The sequence below is a fragment of the Pomacea canaliculata genome, linkage group LG1, assembly GCF_003073045.1.
Source record: "Pomacea canaliculata isolate SZHN2017 linkage group LG1, ASM307304v1, whole genome shotgun sequence".
NCBI lineage: Eukaryota > Metazoa > Mollusca > Gastropoda > Architaenioglossa > Ampullariidae > Pomacea > Pomacea canaliculata.
The window spans coordinates 24956173-24972825 of record NC_037590.1 but is presented as its reverse complement, the minus strand read 5'-3'; the positions used below and the strand labels follow the sequence as shown (position 1 = coordinate 24972825).

The 16653-nt window shown below is 36.3% G+C and overlaps 2 protein-coding genes across 2 annotated transcripts; one reads left to right on the top strand and one right to left on the bottom strand.

Annotated features, from left to right (window-relative positions):
• Positions 1-13722, bottom strand: LOC112556459 (coiled-coil domain-containing protein 96-like). The gene is made up of 13 exons (XM_025225490.1): positions 13690-13722; positions 11517-11609; positions 10192-10438; positions 9730-9804; positions 8828-9012; positions 7249-7399; positions 6737-6831; positions 6127-6277; positions 5464-5657; positions 4682-4801; positions 3278-3370; positions 2885-3022; positions 1-568 (listed from the first exon to the last, which is right to left on the bottom strand). Exons 1-13 carry the CDS (start codon positions 13717-13719, stop codon positions 311-313), a joined length of 1830 nt encoding a protein of 609 aa, XP_025081275.1. The 5' UTR covers positions 13720-13722; the 3' UTR covers positions 1-310.
• LOC112556529 (thymidine kinase, cytosolic-like) lies at positions 11579-16278 on the top strand. The gene is made up of 7 exons (XM_025225626.1): positions 11579-11917; positions 12178-12209; positions 13058-13171; positions 14190-14283; positions 14970-15059; positions 15450-15569; positions 16022-16278. The coding sequence occupies exons 1-7, from the start codon at positions 11840-11842 to the stop codon at positions 16208-16210; spliced, it is 717 nt and encodes a 238-aa protein (XP_025081411.1). The 5' UTR covers positions 11579-11839; the 3' UTR covers positions 16211-16278.
• Positions 16279-16653: the final 375 nt, after the last annotated feature.

Here is a 16653-nt window from a genome sequence, read left to right as displayed (position 1 = left end):
TTTTGTTTCTGTACAAACACTGACTTTATTGTAAGACACATTGCAAGGAATTTAATCAAGTTCTGTTTTTTGTTTAGTTCTTTTTTTTATTTGCTGAAGGTATGCGTGGTTTCCAAACCCTCCATGTTCGCAAAGCACGTACTCACCTAATATTCAAATAAAACACTTTACGTAGTGGATATACAAAAACCTGTAGAAAGGACGTGATGTTGACACAGAGAAAACAGTCTGCTGTGTTGCTGTCATTGTGACACCTTCGCCAACCCCATTTCACCCCTCCCCACTACTCCCTGCAGCACTCTTAGCCGATTTAGTCGTCCCCCTCTTCGCGATCTGCGCGCACCTGGTCAATCTTACGTCGTACGTGGCTGCTGTTGAGCGTCAGCTCAGCATGATGCACTTTGAGGCGGTTCAGTTTGGTCTGCAGCTCCTCTCCCTCGTCCTTGCGATCCTGGAAGTCCCTGAGCAGCTGCTCGTTGCCCAGCAGCCCGCAGCTCTGTCGCATCTTTACGTTGTCAATGCGTAGGGCATCTCTGGCCTGCTTGGTCCGCGACAGAATATCTCGTTTCTGGGGGAGAAAAAATTAGAGCAGACTTTAATAACTGATGTTTCATTTTTCGACGGTGCTGAGGCAGATATCAGTAAATCTACCCAACACAGCAACGCCTTTTCATAATATCACGCAAAACATAGATGCAGATGGCGGCCCACTAAATTCGGTGTGGCAATAATGTCATCCTGAAGGCTTGTGTAATTGCAAATAGAAGACACCAGCATCAGAAGCTGTGTACGAGTAATCTATCTATCTAGTGGGTGAGAGCTCAAACTCTTTATTGACATCTGGCCATTACTGCCAATACCACAAGGTGAACCTCGTTTCTGTACATTCACACATACAAATATATATATATGCTCTCATTCACGTGCACGCATAAACATTCATATATACATGAAAACGAAATATACTTTTGAATGAAAGTGCTAAATTCATGTTCTTAAATATTTCTTTATTTATAACCAAACACTCATACTATAAATGGCTGTTTTGTGTAGGATCCACTGAGGATGAAGCCCACCTGCCCACAGTACAATAATATCCGTCCTAGGTTCCTTTAAATGTTCCCCCATACAGCGAAAATAAACTTATATTGAAATTCTGACGTAAAAATGTAAACAATACCAAGCAATTAGCTTGGTTCTTATTCATGTGTTTCAGTTTAAGAAGGGTTAAAACGACTACTGAGATATGAAACATAACATCACAAGCAATTTATCTGGTTTTGGAGGCCTGTCGGTGTACTTAATAATAGAACTAGATCATCAGCAAACATGAGGATAAAAAATTCTATCAGATCCGGATACAGCTGAACACTGTGTTTGCTACTGGCAGATATTTTATCAGCTATTTCATTTATAATAAGTGAAAATAATGTTGGACTGGCTATGCATCTCTGTCGGAGGTCTCAAGCGCACTGGTAAAAAAAAACCAGTGACTTCATTATTTGTTGGAATACATGCTTTTAAGGAATCATACATTGCTATTGATTATTTTAGTAAATAGGCAAGATGGTCCAGAATTAATTAGGGCTCTCATGTTGTGTACATGTTGGACAGAGTCATAATTAAGCCCTTTTCAAGTCACAAAACACGCATACAATTTACCCGGTTTTCTGAGATATTTTTTCAACAGCAGCATACAATAAAATATATGGTCTGTTGTTGAGTAACCTTTGTAAACTTGGCTAGGGTTTCTGGTAAAAGTTTGCTTTCTTCATGCCAATGAAATAGTCTTGTAAATAATATTGATGCGTAGCATTTTCCTACCATGCTTCAAAGGGAGCTACCACTGTAGTTACTGAGACACTTGTAACCACTTTCCTTATAAATGGGCACAGTAACAGCTTCCACATATCTGGATATTGCCCTCTGGCAAAAATTGAATTAAATATTTAGTTAAAAAACAAACTACCTGTTCATCTGCTGATTTCAGCATTTCTGCTAGCAGTTGTCTGTGCCACATGCCTTAACGGACTTACGGTTTCACATTGCAGCATATACCTCGCTCTCTTATTATAAGCAAATTCAAAAACATGAAGTTTGCTTTATCAAAATGTTTATGAGATCAAGCAATCATTCACCCTGATCGTTAATGCATGCAGTCTTTGTCCACAATAAAATTGCCTGACAGCATTCCTTGGCACCAGACGAGGAACTGTGGGAGCTGCCATATATGTACATTTGTGATTGATGGCAATTTGCTTTCCAGCAATCCATGCTTTTTAAGATTAGACCTATACATATACACACCCATATATATGTGTTTATATGTGGGTTTGTGTGTTGACTACATAACTGTAGTGTGTGTTTGGGTGGGTGGGTAGGTGTGTACCTTAATGGTAAAGACTTCTTTTGTATGAGTGTATAAATATTCACCAAACTATTGCTCCACAGGACCCAAGGGCAATTGCTGTCAAGTTCTGAATTAATGTAGAAATGACTTACACCTAAAGCCTATAAGGCGTTTCTAGAAAGTTCATCTGTTTAGGTGGCTAGGACACAAAATTAGCATAAAGTCACTCATACTTCGTCCTAGACCCCTTTTCACCACTTGGCTGCCTTAGGTACACCTGGCAATAATAAGCTGAGTGAAACCTGAGCCTCATAAATTTAAAAATACATTCACCAAAAGCTAGCTAAAATGTCGTAGGTCAGCCTGGTGAAGCTGCACAGACCTAAAAGGACATAAATGCTGCATAAAATGATTTACCAACCACAAAAATGATAAGCAATAAAAGCAATGAAGTTGATGTAGTAGCTTCACCCCTACCTGACCCATAAAGGCAACTACTGATAATAATACTATGACTAGAATTTCAATGCCCACCTGTGCTGCTTGAGCCTCTACTTCCATGAGGTTGGCCTTTTGTATGTGGTTCTCCCCCTGCACATACTGAAGCTTCTCCTTCAGGTGTGTCAGAACCTGCACAGTGCTGGTAATTTTCTTCCGCAGCTTAAGGAGCTCCTGAGCATGATTTGAAAGGAAACAGACAGTTTAAGTGAGGTGAATCAGCTTAAGGAGCTCCTGAGGATATGCTGAGATAAAAAGGCAGTTTAATTGAAGTTTACAGTTGTTTATGAAGTTAAACAGTAGCATCTCTACAATGGTGTATTGATCACTAATAGGGGTATATACCTGGTCAAGTGGCTCAAAACCTTTACTTCAGCATATACTGTACAACAACTGTTCTTGTATAACAAGAAATCACGCAAAACATACTTCATTTCGCTCCTCGATTTTTTCGTTATAGGTCTGGTTTTCAATCTTGAGTTGTTCAAAGTCTATGAGATGAAGTCCCTCGGCAAGCTCCTCCTGTACAATGAAAATGGAACATTCACATGTTTCATCACTGACCTCTGATCTGCAAGATGAAAATTAAATGTCAACATGCTTCACTAACCATGTTTTTTACTAATATCTGGCCTGCAAATGAAACACACTGTGCACAAAAACATCTGAGGCAAACTAACCGGGAATAATTGCATGAGTGTTGTATAAATGAACCCTTCATCTTTTCACATCCCAGATTTTGATTCCTAGTCATTGATTGCATGTCTAAATGAACATGTCAGTGTATTTGGAGAACATAAACATGTTAGTGCTTTACATTATGTTAGGAGTACATGAACATGTAAGTGCTTTGTCAGCAGTTGCATGGCTAAGGAACTGGTATATTGCAGAGTGCACTGCTCTTTAGGTAGTTTGTAAAGCCTAAATGTATTTCTACTCACTTTTATATCACAGTTATGCTTATGAATATATGGACAGAACACTTTGCGGAAAGATAAAGTGACAGCCAAAATTAAACACAAAACTGGGGGTCATAGAGCCAAATTAAAGACCAACGGTACATTATAGGCCAGTATGCTGTACACAAAAAAATGCAGAATTCAATAAGTGTTTAAACTATTTATTATTAGCTGTTTATTCATTATCTTATACATCATTTTACATGTAAGTGATTTATTACATCTGTTAAACATATATATGTATATATAATATCCCACCTAAGTGATCTACTGCATTTTATATTATATCTGTTAGATTTAAGCCATGTTATGCACAAGTAGTTTATTATATTTTATGTTACATTATACCCATGCACATTACATTACAAGTGAATGAATTATTTCGCTGCCTTGTCAACAAAGAAAAACAATTACCAACGTGAGAAAATAAAGTACTTTTGAACATTCACATGCATCTGCTTAAGACAATAACGTACTGTTACTTTCCTAAGAGTATTCCTCTGGTTTGATAAATGCTGACTGATTAGATATTCTTGCTTATGGTTATTTCATTGAAACAAAGTTTATGATTCAATATGCACTGCATTCTTGGTAAATATCATTGCACAGTAACTAACTTTCCAAGAACATCATCCCACCAGTAAAACCAGTCCCACCCCTAACCATCAAGATATTTTTCTAAAATACATTCCTCCATGCCTCATTATCATGGCAAAAGAAAACTACCTTAGAAAAACTCGGTGTAAAATCAGTGAATTTTTTGGGGGAGAGGAAGGGAAATAGGCCATAAATCCAGACGTTCATTCATATGCTAAGGCAAGGGAGATAAATGCTTTCAGCTCTCAGAAGCAGAAAGTAAAACACCCTAACAAACCTTGGACTTCAGCTGCTGTTCCTTCTTCTTGAGTTTATTCTTTAGTTTGATGTTCTCCAGTCTCACGTTAACAACCTCCTGCTCTTTCTTATTTTCATTAACCAGGAACTGCTCAATGTCCTGAACAAACACGAAACAAGAGAACAGTATCATCAGTTTTCTTGTTTGTAACACTGCAATTTTCTCCCATGACTAAAGAATTTTATAATGCAATATATGCAAGTTCTGTTTCTATTACCAGAAAAAAGTAAATAACTATGCATCCTGAATTCAAAGTGAAGAGATCTTTTCAATAAGAACTTACCGAATTGAAATGCAAAAGAACTTATAAGACAGATGGTTCCAAAACATCGAGAAACCAAAGAAACCATACAACAGCGGTTCTCAACCTTTTACTTGTGACGCCCCCCCCCCCCCCTGACGAACAAAGGTACGTCCGCGCGCCCCTCTTAGCCAGCAATGTAAGCTAATTTCACTAATACCGGTATAAGAAACTTTACAAAAATGACCACCTTCGCACCCCCCTTGTAAGCACGTCGATCGCCCACCCCCCACCAGAGGGGCGCGCCCCACCGTTTGAGAGCCGCGGTCATACAGCTTCGCTGAAGCTTTTTTTTATGTTGACCAGACTACAAACTAAACTTTAGTGGCAAAAAATTGAAAAAAACATAAGGACTTAAGCCTATCTTATTGAAGTTTAAATGTATGCATGCAGCATATCATGTACATGTGAACACACACACTGTATATCTTAAGACTTTGCTACTCAGAATGACAGTTACCTTAGGTGGAATTGGTTTTCCAGAACGACTATTTATGGCATTAAGTGCAACTTGTTTTTTAAACTCTGCAAAGCGAGTGTGTTCTGCATCTACATGCTTCTGTTTTTCTTCACAGCGTGTCTTTAAGTCTTCTATCTGCTGCTCATATCTATCCTTTTCTGTCCTATACTGCTGTTGGAGTTCGTCAAGCTGGGCTGATACACAAAGTAAAAAGTCATCTTTAATGAAAATGTTCTTGATAAAGACAATGGGAACACATTAATATCATATTTAAAAGAGATAACATAATTATATCTTAATTTTGAAGTTATTAGCTGTGTAAGTCTTTTCAATAGTAATGTGGGTGTGTTTGAGAGAAGCACTTTGTGCTTGCATACCATCTGGTTTATATTATCTGGTTTCTTGGACCAGACACAAAGAATTTCCAAATACATTCCTCTTTTTGCTTGTCTTAGTCCTGAGCATTGGGTGGTACTCTAATTGTTGGTTTTAGTAAAAGAACAAAAAAATTTATGCCCCTATATAGGTAATGGTAACAACTGCATGTCCCTTTTTCTGACATTATTTGCAGTCAATTGCCGATCAGATTAATGCTATAACTTGACTTCTCCCAATGTCAGAAAAAAAATAAATATATGACTGCAGAATGAAATATCTTTTTACCCATATACTTCAGGTATCTCTGTTCTTGATCTGTAACGTTCTTTTCATAGTCTTGTCGTTCATCACTTTTCTTCTTGCGGAAATATTCTGCTATCTTATTTTGCAGGTAATAATTCTGTTGCAGCAGTTGCTCTCGATCTGCTAGCGCCATCTACCATAAAAATCTTCAATAGCAGAGATCAATACTCAAAATAAAAACTGCTTAGAAAAAAAGACCTACTCTTTTAAGATACAATTAATTCACCTCTTTCTCTCGCTCTCACACACACACATGCATTCACACCAATGTAGTATGCATGTCCTATGAAGCTTGATTTGCACATTCATATGTAAACACTGATGTGAGTTAATCATGTAAATGTAAATACCCCACAGAAGTTCTAACTTAAACAGCAGCCTGGAACTTATCACAAATATTAAAAGTTTAAAACACAACAAAACAAAAAGATTATAGGCAATTTTGTAGGTGATTCATTTACCAAGGAACCACAAAAGAGAAGAATAATTAAAGATAATTATAAACTATCATTAGAAAGGAACGGCTATAGCAGTGTTACAATGAACTTAAAGTATGTCACTAAATGAAACAGAATATATTATGTAAACATACATGGTATCTCTCAATCAGGGGTTCTCTGTCAAACTTCTCTTCATAATGTTCAGCCTTTTCTTCCTCTTCTGCGTGAAAGGAAGGTGTTTCCGGTCCTGTTATTTAAGTAAGTTATTCAATCACATACTAGGCTTGAAAAACATTGCTTGTTAATTGTAACTATGAATAAATAATTGTTAATTGTAACTATGACATTTTCACATCTAAAAAGAATAAGTCTCTTACTACTTGCCAACTTTTTATATAAATTTTACACTAAAATAGCATTTTAAAATACTAAGGGCACTAAAATTTTAACTTTAATACTTTATGTATATGTATCTCCTGGTGTGTATATGAACTAAAAGGTTATTAATTGATTTAAAAATTTTAATTCATGGATTCAAATGACATCATGTTAAAAATATATTTATGTTTTCTACAGTAAATGAATTGCTATGGAAAGATAAATCATGTGAACTCCAGAGCAAAGCATGCAGTACACCCACAAATCATACAATAAAAATAAATACCTTTTCTTTCTGGAGTGCCTGGGCGAAGTATTTCAGGTAAAATGCTTTCTTCATAAATATGTTTTGTTGGTGTTGGCTCACGTGACAGTTTCTCCCCAACATGAATTGCTTCCCGACTTTCTGGTCGCTCACCCTCAGCAAATGAGTCAGTCTAATGTCGTAATGAAAGATGTATCACTTACATTAAATACAGATAGCCATTAAGGTAAAACTAAATTCATATTTCTCAAAAAGGTAATTTAATCAGTTTCTGAGGAATCTATGAAGATTTTCACCCATAAATTTGTTATTAGCTGTTCTTTGCTCAACCTGTACAACACATTCACCCATCTCAAAGCTCTAGCTACTCCACACAAAAAACTTCCCTGAAGAAGAATGACCACAATTATAACAAAAAGTAATGTGGAGTTTGAAGAAAAGTAAATATTAATCTATTAGGTTGTTCATCTTGACTATTAATGGTTGTCATCAAAGTGGTAATAATACCTATCTTGATCAACTTAACATTAGATACCATAAAATAATTGTAGCACTCTAGTAGTGTACCAAGTTAATTATGTCTTTGTAGAGGGTAGGGGTTGAACAGCTCCATGACCGTCCTTTAGTCACGCCAACTGCGTCCGTAATAGCCAGCCTTGAACTGTCCACCTGCGGCAACTTGCCACTATACCTATTGTTACACCAGAAGTTACGAAGTGCCTGATCGAGCCACTTGGGGAGACCATGGCCAGACAGGTCGGGTTGGGGGTGACCTCGGGGGCTGAGAAAGGTCGTGACGAGACCGTGGGAAGAGGGGGTGGATGATTCTGGAATGTTCGACGGGGATAGAATAATATATAAGTAGTGTAGCTTTACAGTTGAGAGAGGCTTTTTGATTCTGGAAGCGAAAGCAGAGAGACGGCAGGCCAGCCGCCGAGTAAGATTGAATAAAATCTACGGAGCAATTTCCACCTTTGTTGTGTTCTTCTAGGACTAGCCCATCCTTACGTATATATAGCCATCAGGGACTGACGTGATGGTTACATAATATTCTTCTTTCTGAATACCTACCTTTTTTATCATTTAAACCAGTGATGCCCAACCTTTTTCGGCCTGCGGGCCATATCCATTTCGGACAGCCGTGTCGCGGGCCACTTCACCGCAAAAATACAAAAAAGAAAAAAAAAAATAGAGCAAATACCATTTTTATTAGAAACAAGTTGTACTTACCATTAATTATGTAGTAATTAGTGGATATTTGAAGTTGTTTTCCCGAAACCAACTTCTGAATGTCCGGCCTCATCGTAGAGACACCAATTGGAGCACTGAATCGAAATGTTCGTTCATCGAAAAAAAGATTGGGAAACGCCCCTACGTGGGGATAAATACTTCTTCTTCCCTTTTTTCTTTTTTTTTTTTTTTTTTAAATTACTAACATGCCGATTTCCTGCACTGTGGGCAGAAGTTTCGCGGGCCGGATGGCACAACGTCGCGGGCCGGATATGGCCCGCGGGCCGTAGGTTGGGCATCCCTGATTTAAACCATTATACTGTTCTCTAAGAGAGGGTCACCATCAAGGTCATCGTCAACTGTTTCTTACCTGTGGAAGAGGGGATTTTGACTCCTCTTCTCTTCCTTCATCGACTTGCGCATCACCTGATGTCTCCACTTCTTCATTACCTAAATCCTTGTTATCTTCTTCCTCTGGTTTTTCATCTTCATTGTCATCTTCTCTTACAGATTGACCAACTTCCTCTTCTTTCTTTTCTTCTTCATCATCTTTTCCTGTGACGTTTATGAAATTAAGAGAAATGTTCAAGTGCATGGAAGATGGTTTTTTTTAAAAAAAAACACAGTGCATGACACTTTTTTCTTACATATCATGAAGTTTCCTTATGAATGTATGTAAGCACATCCATGTACGTATTAGGTGGCATGTATGATTATATTTACATCTGTAGATATTAAATACAAATTTGATCCCAATTCTATCTTTAATGTCCTTTCTAATTTCAAGTAAAACAGATCTATTTTGCTGACTTTAATGAATTAGTCTCCAAGAGTATAGTAATTAGAACACTAAATTTGACTTTTTTCCACAGTAAATAATATAAAATGATTCATTACTTATTGCTATGTATGACAAATTGTGTCGCATTACGTGTAAATAGCCAATACGTCAAGCTTAGTATTTGAAGAAAATGAACATAGTAAGAAAAGTGAGATACGGTCTCTGTTCTCTAAGCTTCAGCATTCCAAATATCTTTATACCTCATGTACTTGTATAGAGCAGCATCTGTGTTTTGAGGACTGAATGGCAACATTCATAGTTGCTGACTGAACACCCAGCTGAGGGCACAATTACCTTTTGTGCTTTGAGGACTGAATATCACATTAGATGCTGATTGGACACAGCTATGAGCAAACTTACCTTTAGTGTTTGGAGGACTAAATAACAATAGCATTAGCTGCTGACTGGACACCCAGATGAGGGCAACTTACTTTCTGATTGTTCTCCCTTTTCATCTTCTTCTCCACCTTTCTTCTCTTCTACTTCTAAGTCAGTGGCAGTTTTATCTGTTGAAAAAAAAAAAACAACGTTACTTTCAATCTCCCTTTTCCTTTTGAGTGTTTTATGAACCACAGAATAGCAAATCTCAATGACATTTTCTAGATCAAAAACTGTGGAAGAACCTTCACATGAACTTTGATCAGAAGGCAGAAGTTTTAAATATCATTATTGTTGATCACTATATATTAGCATTTTGATCATCAGTACCTTAAGTAGAAGTTTTTATCTACAAAAACAAAACTTCAAACACACACCAAGGTTTATATAATACTAAATTTAGTTGTTTTAAGAGTTGCAAATCACAAAATATTCAGAGAGGCATTGTAATATCAGCATTTAATTCAAAATGTAACAGTATCAGTATGTTTCTGGTTGAAAATATAACTACCAACCTCCAACAGATTCATCATGGCCTGTTACTTCACTTTCACCATTTGGTGAGGATGTTTCTGCTCCAGTGACTCCTGGCTCCTCTGTTGTTTGAGCATCTCCTTCATCACTGGCAGGAGGCAAATCAACTGACTCTGGCTTCTCATCCAAAGCTATAGGCTCTTCTTCTGACTTTTGCTCTGTAACTGCAGATGTCTTATCTTCTTCTGTCTCTCCTGGTGACTGTTCCATAGTTTCTAGTGTCTCTCCCTTGTTACATAGTCAAATTATGTGGATAAATTTAGAATAACCTGGTACAAACCATGACTACTTGATCCTCTTTAAGCTTCTGAAAAAGTCTACATGGATATATTTAATAAAGTAGTTAAAATCATGGATAAAATGAATATTATATCTGCTCTTCAAAATTGTTGATGATATTTACTAAGTAGGGAACAATGCCTTTCAATTCTAAGTGTTTACAGAATAAAACCAGTTCAAGTTGCTGATTAGTTAAAATATAAATTATATAAAAATACAAGTTAGACTAAACAAACAAACAAACAAACAAACAAACAAAACAAAACAGTGATACTTTTACTGTGTGTGTTTACCGGGTGTGTTTAAAGTGTAGCATTAAATTTTTTGCTCAAAATTGATATAAGGGGTCAGCTGTAGCCTGAGCATTTTGCCTATCCACTGGTAGCAATTAATTATGCTGGGCTAGGCTATGGAAGAGTGTGATGATGCTGGTCATATATAAGATCTTTCCTATCTATAGTGGTGGAGTTTCATTGGATCAGTTTAATAAATGTTAATTCTGATTTGGGTAGATAATTTAGTCATCTGCTCTTGTCAAAGAAAAAGTGCATAGAAGATTTTGTAGGACATTGAAACGAGAAAGTGAATTCTTTCAGATGTATGTTACATCCTGAGGGATTTATTTTGGAAGAAAGTACGTATACGTGTTACAAAATTCCAGAGCGATAAAAAGCTACATATATACTGTGACGGGGACTGTTGTGATAATAGTCAATTAATAAATGACAGTAGCATGAAATCGGGAAGAAAATGAACCAAAAGAGCTGTTATTAATTATGCAATATTAAACACATATTATCGTCTACTGTTACTAATCGACATAAGCCGGGAAATGGCAAATCTGAGATGGATTTTATATATATATATGGCCTTTCTAAATGGTCGAACACATCTACATGCTTTTTATATCACAAATCCATGTTAAATAAAGCATATTTTAATTAAATTTCAGACATTGATTATAGTTATTACCAAGCACATCTGACAAAGCAAAACTAGACTATATGTCATCTATCGCGCAAGTTACCTCAGTGTCAGCCATTTTGGTTGTTAAGGAAAGCAAGTCGCAGTGAGAGATCACTCTTATTGCTTTGCCAGCGGTGCAAGGCTTAGAAAGGCTCTGTAAAATTTGATGTTTACATTAGAAAAGGTTTTCTAAATGACCCATATAAAAACTTAAGAATAAAATTGATATCAGTTGATACTTGATAATCTAGGGTTAAGGAACATTTACTAATGTGCGCCAGTGCCTTTAAACAATGTAATGAACCATTCCGACTGCGCGGAATTTACGTGGCGGGAAGCGTGAATTTCGCGATAAAGCAACCGCCCTTTAGCTGAAAAACAGACATGAGTGAAAATACTTATAACTGCAAGTTTGACCAGCGTTCTGACTGTAATGTTAAGGGACAATCAGGACACATTGAGGTAGATTTTGCTTGAATACTTATCATTTTCCGATAATCAAACGTTTGTTCGTCGTTTCAAATGTAGCAAAATTTGTTAAACAAATTGTTTTGAATGCCTTAAGTTTGAGAGAAAACCCAAAACGGGATCTGCCACTGCTCACAGAGTAAAGGTGAATAGAATTATGAAAACAGGTTACTAATAACATTTAGTTTAATTCTTCCATTGTGTTCTTTATTCTTTAATGTAAAGTGATTACTTAATTTTTCATGTCTTTTCAGCTCATCATTGGTCCAATGTTTTCTGGAAAAACGTAAGTGGTACTATTAAATGCATTTATCATTCTCGATTATTTATTGATATTTAGCCTTACAGAATGTGTAGTACCTTTATACATTTATAATTTGATCAGTCGATCGACTATTTTAAAGGCACCAATCGGCCAATTTATCAGAAGATCGATGTTTAAGAACTAAACAAATCATGACCGAAATATACAACAGTATACAACTGGTGACAACCAGCTATAACTCTTCATGTGATTTTATTGTCTACTTTCGATCTGCCAGTTTATTTCAGTCAAACTAATGTAGTGAAATTGTATGCTTCATACCTCTTCCTTAACTTATATTTAGTAGGTTGACAGTTGTGTTCAATGAAAAATAAAAATCATTCATGCCAGATATGATGGAGATCAGACAAATTGTGGATTTTTGTGGTTTCAGTCACTGCCCAGAGCATAGGAGGTTTCTCAGGTTTTTTTTTTTGGGGGGGGGGGGGGCAAACTCCATTCTGACAGTGAACAATGTTCACATAAAATCTTGCTTCCTCAGTATCTTTTATTGAGGGGGAGGCTGCCCTCCTGGTTCCTACACCACTGCTGCCATAAACACCTGTGCATGCTCACTTTCACTCTCACTCACACACACACACTGAACCTTACTGCTTTATTTACAGAATGGTCATTTTATTCTTGTCCTATGTATCTGATAAAAATCAACTTCCTCTTTTATATCTTTTTCATTCATATTCTCCCAACATACTAGATTCTAATAACTGCAAGTTACTAGACATCTCCCTCTCCCCTTCTGCCAGAATCAATATGAAGGAAAATATGTTTATTATCAGTCACCACAATCGCTTAATGAATTATTTTTACAGAACAGAGCTGATCAGGCGTCTTAAGAGGTACAGAGTGGCGCAGTATGGCTGTCTGATTGTGAAATATGCTGGAGACACTCGCTACACAGATAATGGAGTAGCAACACATGACAGGTATTTCTGCCACATATAAAGTATGCATCATATTTACTACCACTTTATTGTACAGAAAACTTTAAGTGTCTTCTACTCTATCGCAGGTACATCCAGCTGTGTAAGCGCAAAGATGAGAGAATGGGGGAAAAGGGAGAAAGGGAGAAGAAAAGGAGAGAGAAGCTCACTATATTTTGTCATCTCTGGCCCATACTGAGGGGAGAGGGAAAGAATGTAACAACAGAATATGAGAAAATTATGGTGGCTTGATAGTTCCCTTGCAGTTGCATGATTAAGAAAAAAAAAAGTTCCCATAATATGGCTACTTTTCAAAATCTTTAAACAAGCTTCACTTACTACTTAATCCAGTACATTAATACATATTCAGCATTTAGTGAATCAGTCACTGAGTAAAGTTTATCCTGTTTCAAACCAAATTTCTCAGGCAGTACTTAAAATAATTTGTTTAAGCAGATGATTTAGGGGGTTACTATATTATCTTTATTTTAGGTAATATGAACATTAGTTAATTTGAAAACCTCATAAAGCAGACCCATTTCTGCCAACATGGCATAGCTTGTTTCCACTCTGAGATCATCATCATCATCATTCCTTGTTACTCCTCGAGGAGCATATGGCCGCAACAACACCTCGCCAGCGAACCCGGTTTTGGGCAGCCCCCCTCAGTTGGGCCCATGTGGTTCCGGCAGCCTTTGCCTCGCTCTCTACTGATCTTCTCCAAGTCCACTCTGAGATAAGGGGCATGAACTTCTGCACAAGAAGTTTTTTAGAGCAATTAAAAACTTAAGGAATCATTAGTTGGGGAGAAAAAAAACCATTGTATCCACAGCACATAATTTGGCATAAACATTTACTGAAATAGTGCGGATTATATATATAAAAAAAAAAGCTCATTTGATCCTATTAGGACTACTTGAAAGGGCAGTTTTATGCACAGTTTTTACTGCTTAAACACCTGGGCAGTATTATGCACAGTTTTTACTGCTTAAATACCTCATGCTTGCTTTGTCTCTTACAGGCAGACTCTTCCTGCCATTTCCACAAAAACACTCGCACCAATTTTCTCTGATGCCTTAACATATGACGTCATTGGGATTGATGAAGGCCAATTCGTGAGTGATTTGTGTCATGTATAAGTATCTGTGCATCTATATTTTGTGTGTGTGTTTTCATGTATGTGTGAGAAAGAACAATATCAAAGGTTTCATGATATACAGCAGTGTGAGTCACTATTTGCCTATATTATTCCTTGTGTCCTCTGTAGATGGTTAGTCTTTTAAATATTGCTGGCATGTTTGGTATGCTTATTTTAAACAGGTTTCATTTCAAAACATTTTTTTCAGGTCATTGTTGCAAAATTCATTCATTGTGTTGTATTGTTGTGTCACCCCTTTCATTTGTGGCATTGTGCAAAGATTTAATGTGTCTGAAGGCATTAAAGAAGCTTAAAAAAATGTTATTGTGACGTTTTCCCCCAAATGATAGTTACCTTTTGGTAAATGATTATACTAACATTTTCAGCATGCTGGAGATGAAGAATACTGCGTAGAAGGGAGTAAGAACATATAGATTCTTGTGAGCCTGTATAAGTAAATGAGTTATACGTGAACTAAGCTAAATTTTAGTATAGAAAACATATCAAAATTAAGTATTTTAATAACAATCAATATAACATTGTTTTTAGATAAGTTTTGGGAAAAAGTCATGGTTTATTTTAAAACTACAAGCAAGTATTAAAATTAGTGTAACATATTTTGCACTTGACCTACTATTATGGTTTGTTTTGTTTTTTTCCTAGTTTACAGATGTAGTAAGTTTTTCTGACCAACTAGCCAATGAGGGTAAAATTGTCATTGTAGCAGCTCTGGATGGAACTTTCCAGAAGAAGGTGACACTTTTTAAACTTCTATGTGCTAATGATTGTTTTTTTTTTTCTTTTAAATAATTACAAAAGAAATAGTCAAATTCAGATTTGTAAGTCTGCAAGTATTCTTGCTGATCTGTATTGCTATTGATGTGTTTGGCACCACATGATTACATTTTTTTTTTTAATGCATCTGATGACCAATAATCATTGAGGAAGCAAATTACACTTTCTTAATATCAGCAACATTTTTTTTTTTTTTTTGTTAATCGCTTGTTAAGTCTAGTAGCTGCTTCTCTTTGGTGTATGGGCAAGAATTCTTGGATCTGCAGTAAATAAACATCAGTTGATATTTTGAATACTTTGCTGTTGTTTGCTTAATTTTTTGTTTGATTTTATCAATACTGATTTCAGGCTTTTGGTGATATTTTAAATTTGGTACCAGTGGCAGAAAATGTGACAAAACTGAGTGCTATATGTGCCATTTGCTACCAGTCTGCAGCCTTTACACGACGCAAAACAAAGGAAAATGAAGTGAGACTCACTGTACACTCTTGTGTCATGTGTTGCAACCCTTTTTTTGAATGCAGTGGTAACACTGCATTTGGACATTGTTTACTTCCTTTAAGGGTGTGTGGGGGGGTTGATTTGGTCGATGAATCAGTTCCATGTAGTAGATGTGTGGTCCATTGGATCAGTTCCAAATACTAGCTGTAAGTAGTGTGCGCCTTCTGACCATTAGTGTTTGAAATATTTTATTGTAAATGCCAGGATAGATTTTAAACCATAGTGGGTGGCTCATTAACGTTGTGGTTTGATGTCACAAAAGCAGACAACTGCAAGATTTTAAAAAAACGTAATTTTTTTTTGCCAAATTACTTCAGTTCCTTAGCACTGATTATTTTAAGCAATCTTTTTATATTATACATATTTATATTTATGCTTACTGTGTACATTTTAACCAGTAAATAATCATCTCTGTTTAGGTGGAGGTAATAGGTGGGGGTGATAAGTACGTAGCAGTCTGCCGCACCTGTTTTGCTGCTCCCATCCCAGGATCTCCTGATCGTCTACCTCTTCGTGATTTCAATACACCAGTGGATTCAAAAAAGCTTGTGGGGAAAAAAACTCGACGCAGGATTTCTGAAGGAACCTGGATGTCTAGTTTGGCTTAAGATTTTTTTTTTTTATGCATTTGAGAACCAATATTTTCTCATGAAATAAAAATCAGCCCTATTCTGTTCTTTTTATTTTATATTGCATTCTCTGTGAACACTTTTTATTATTTTGCATCATGATTATCATAAATTATACTAAAATAAAATGTGTTGAACTTGATTCTCTGTTTCATTATCAACTTTATGAAACAAATCTGTTATTATCTGATATCAGTTCACAAGCATTAGATTTCAACAACAGTAGGTAAGCATTTTTACCTTCTAGAACATGATAACAACAAAGGACATTATCTCAGCATGAAGCTGGTAAAATTTGAATTCTTGGAACGCTCGTGATTTTATTGCTCATCAGATCCTTAGCCCTGCTTGGCTGTGAAGGCTCCTGATATTACCGTCAACTCTTGTGATCGTTCTTATTTTTGTCATTCTATTTGATGAGA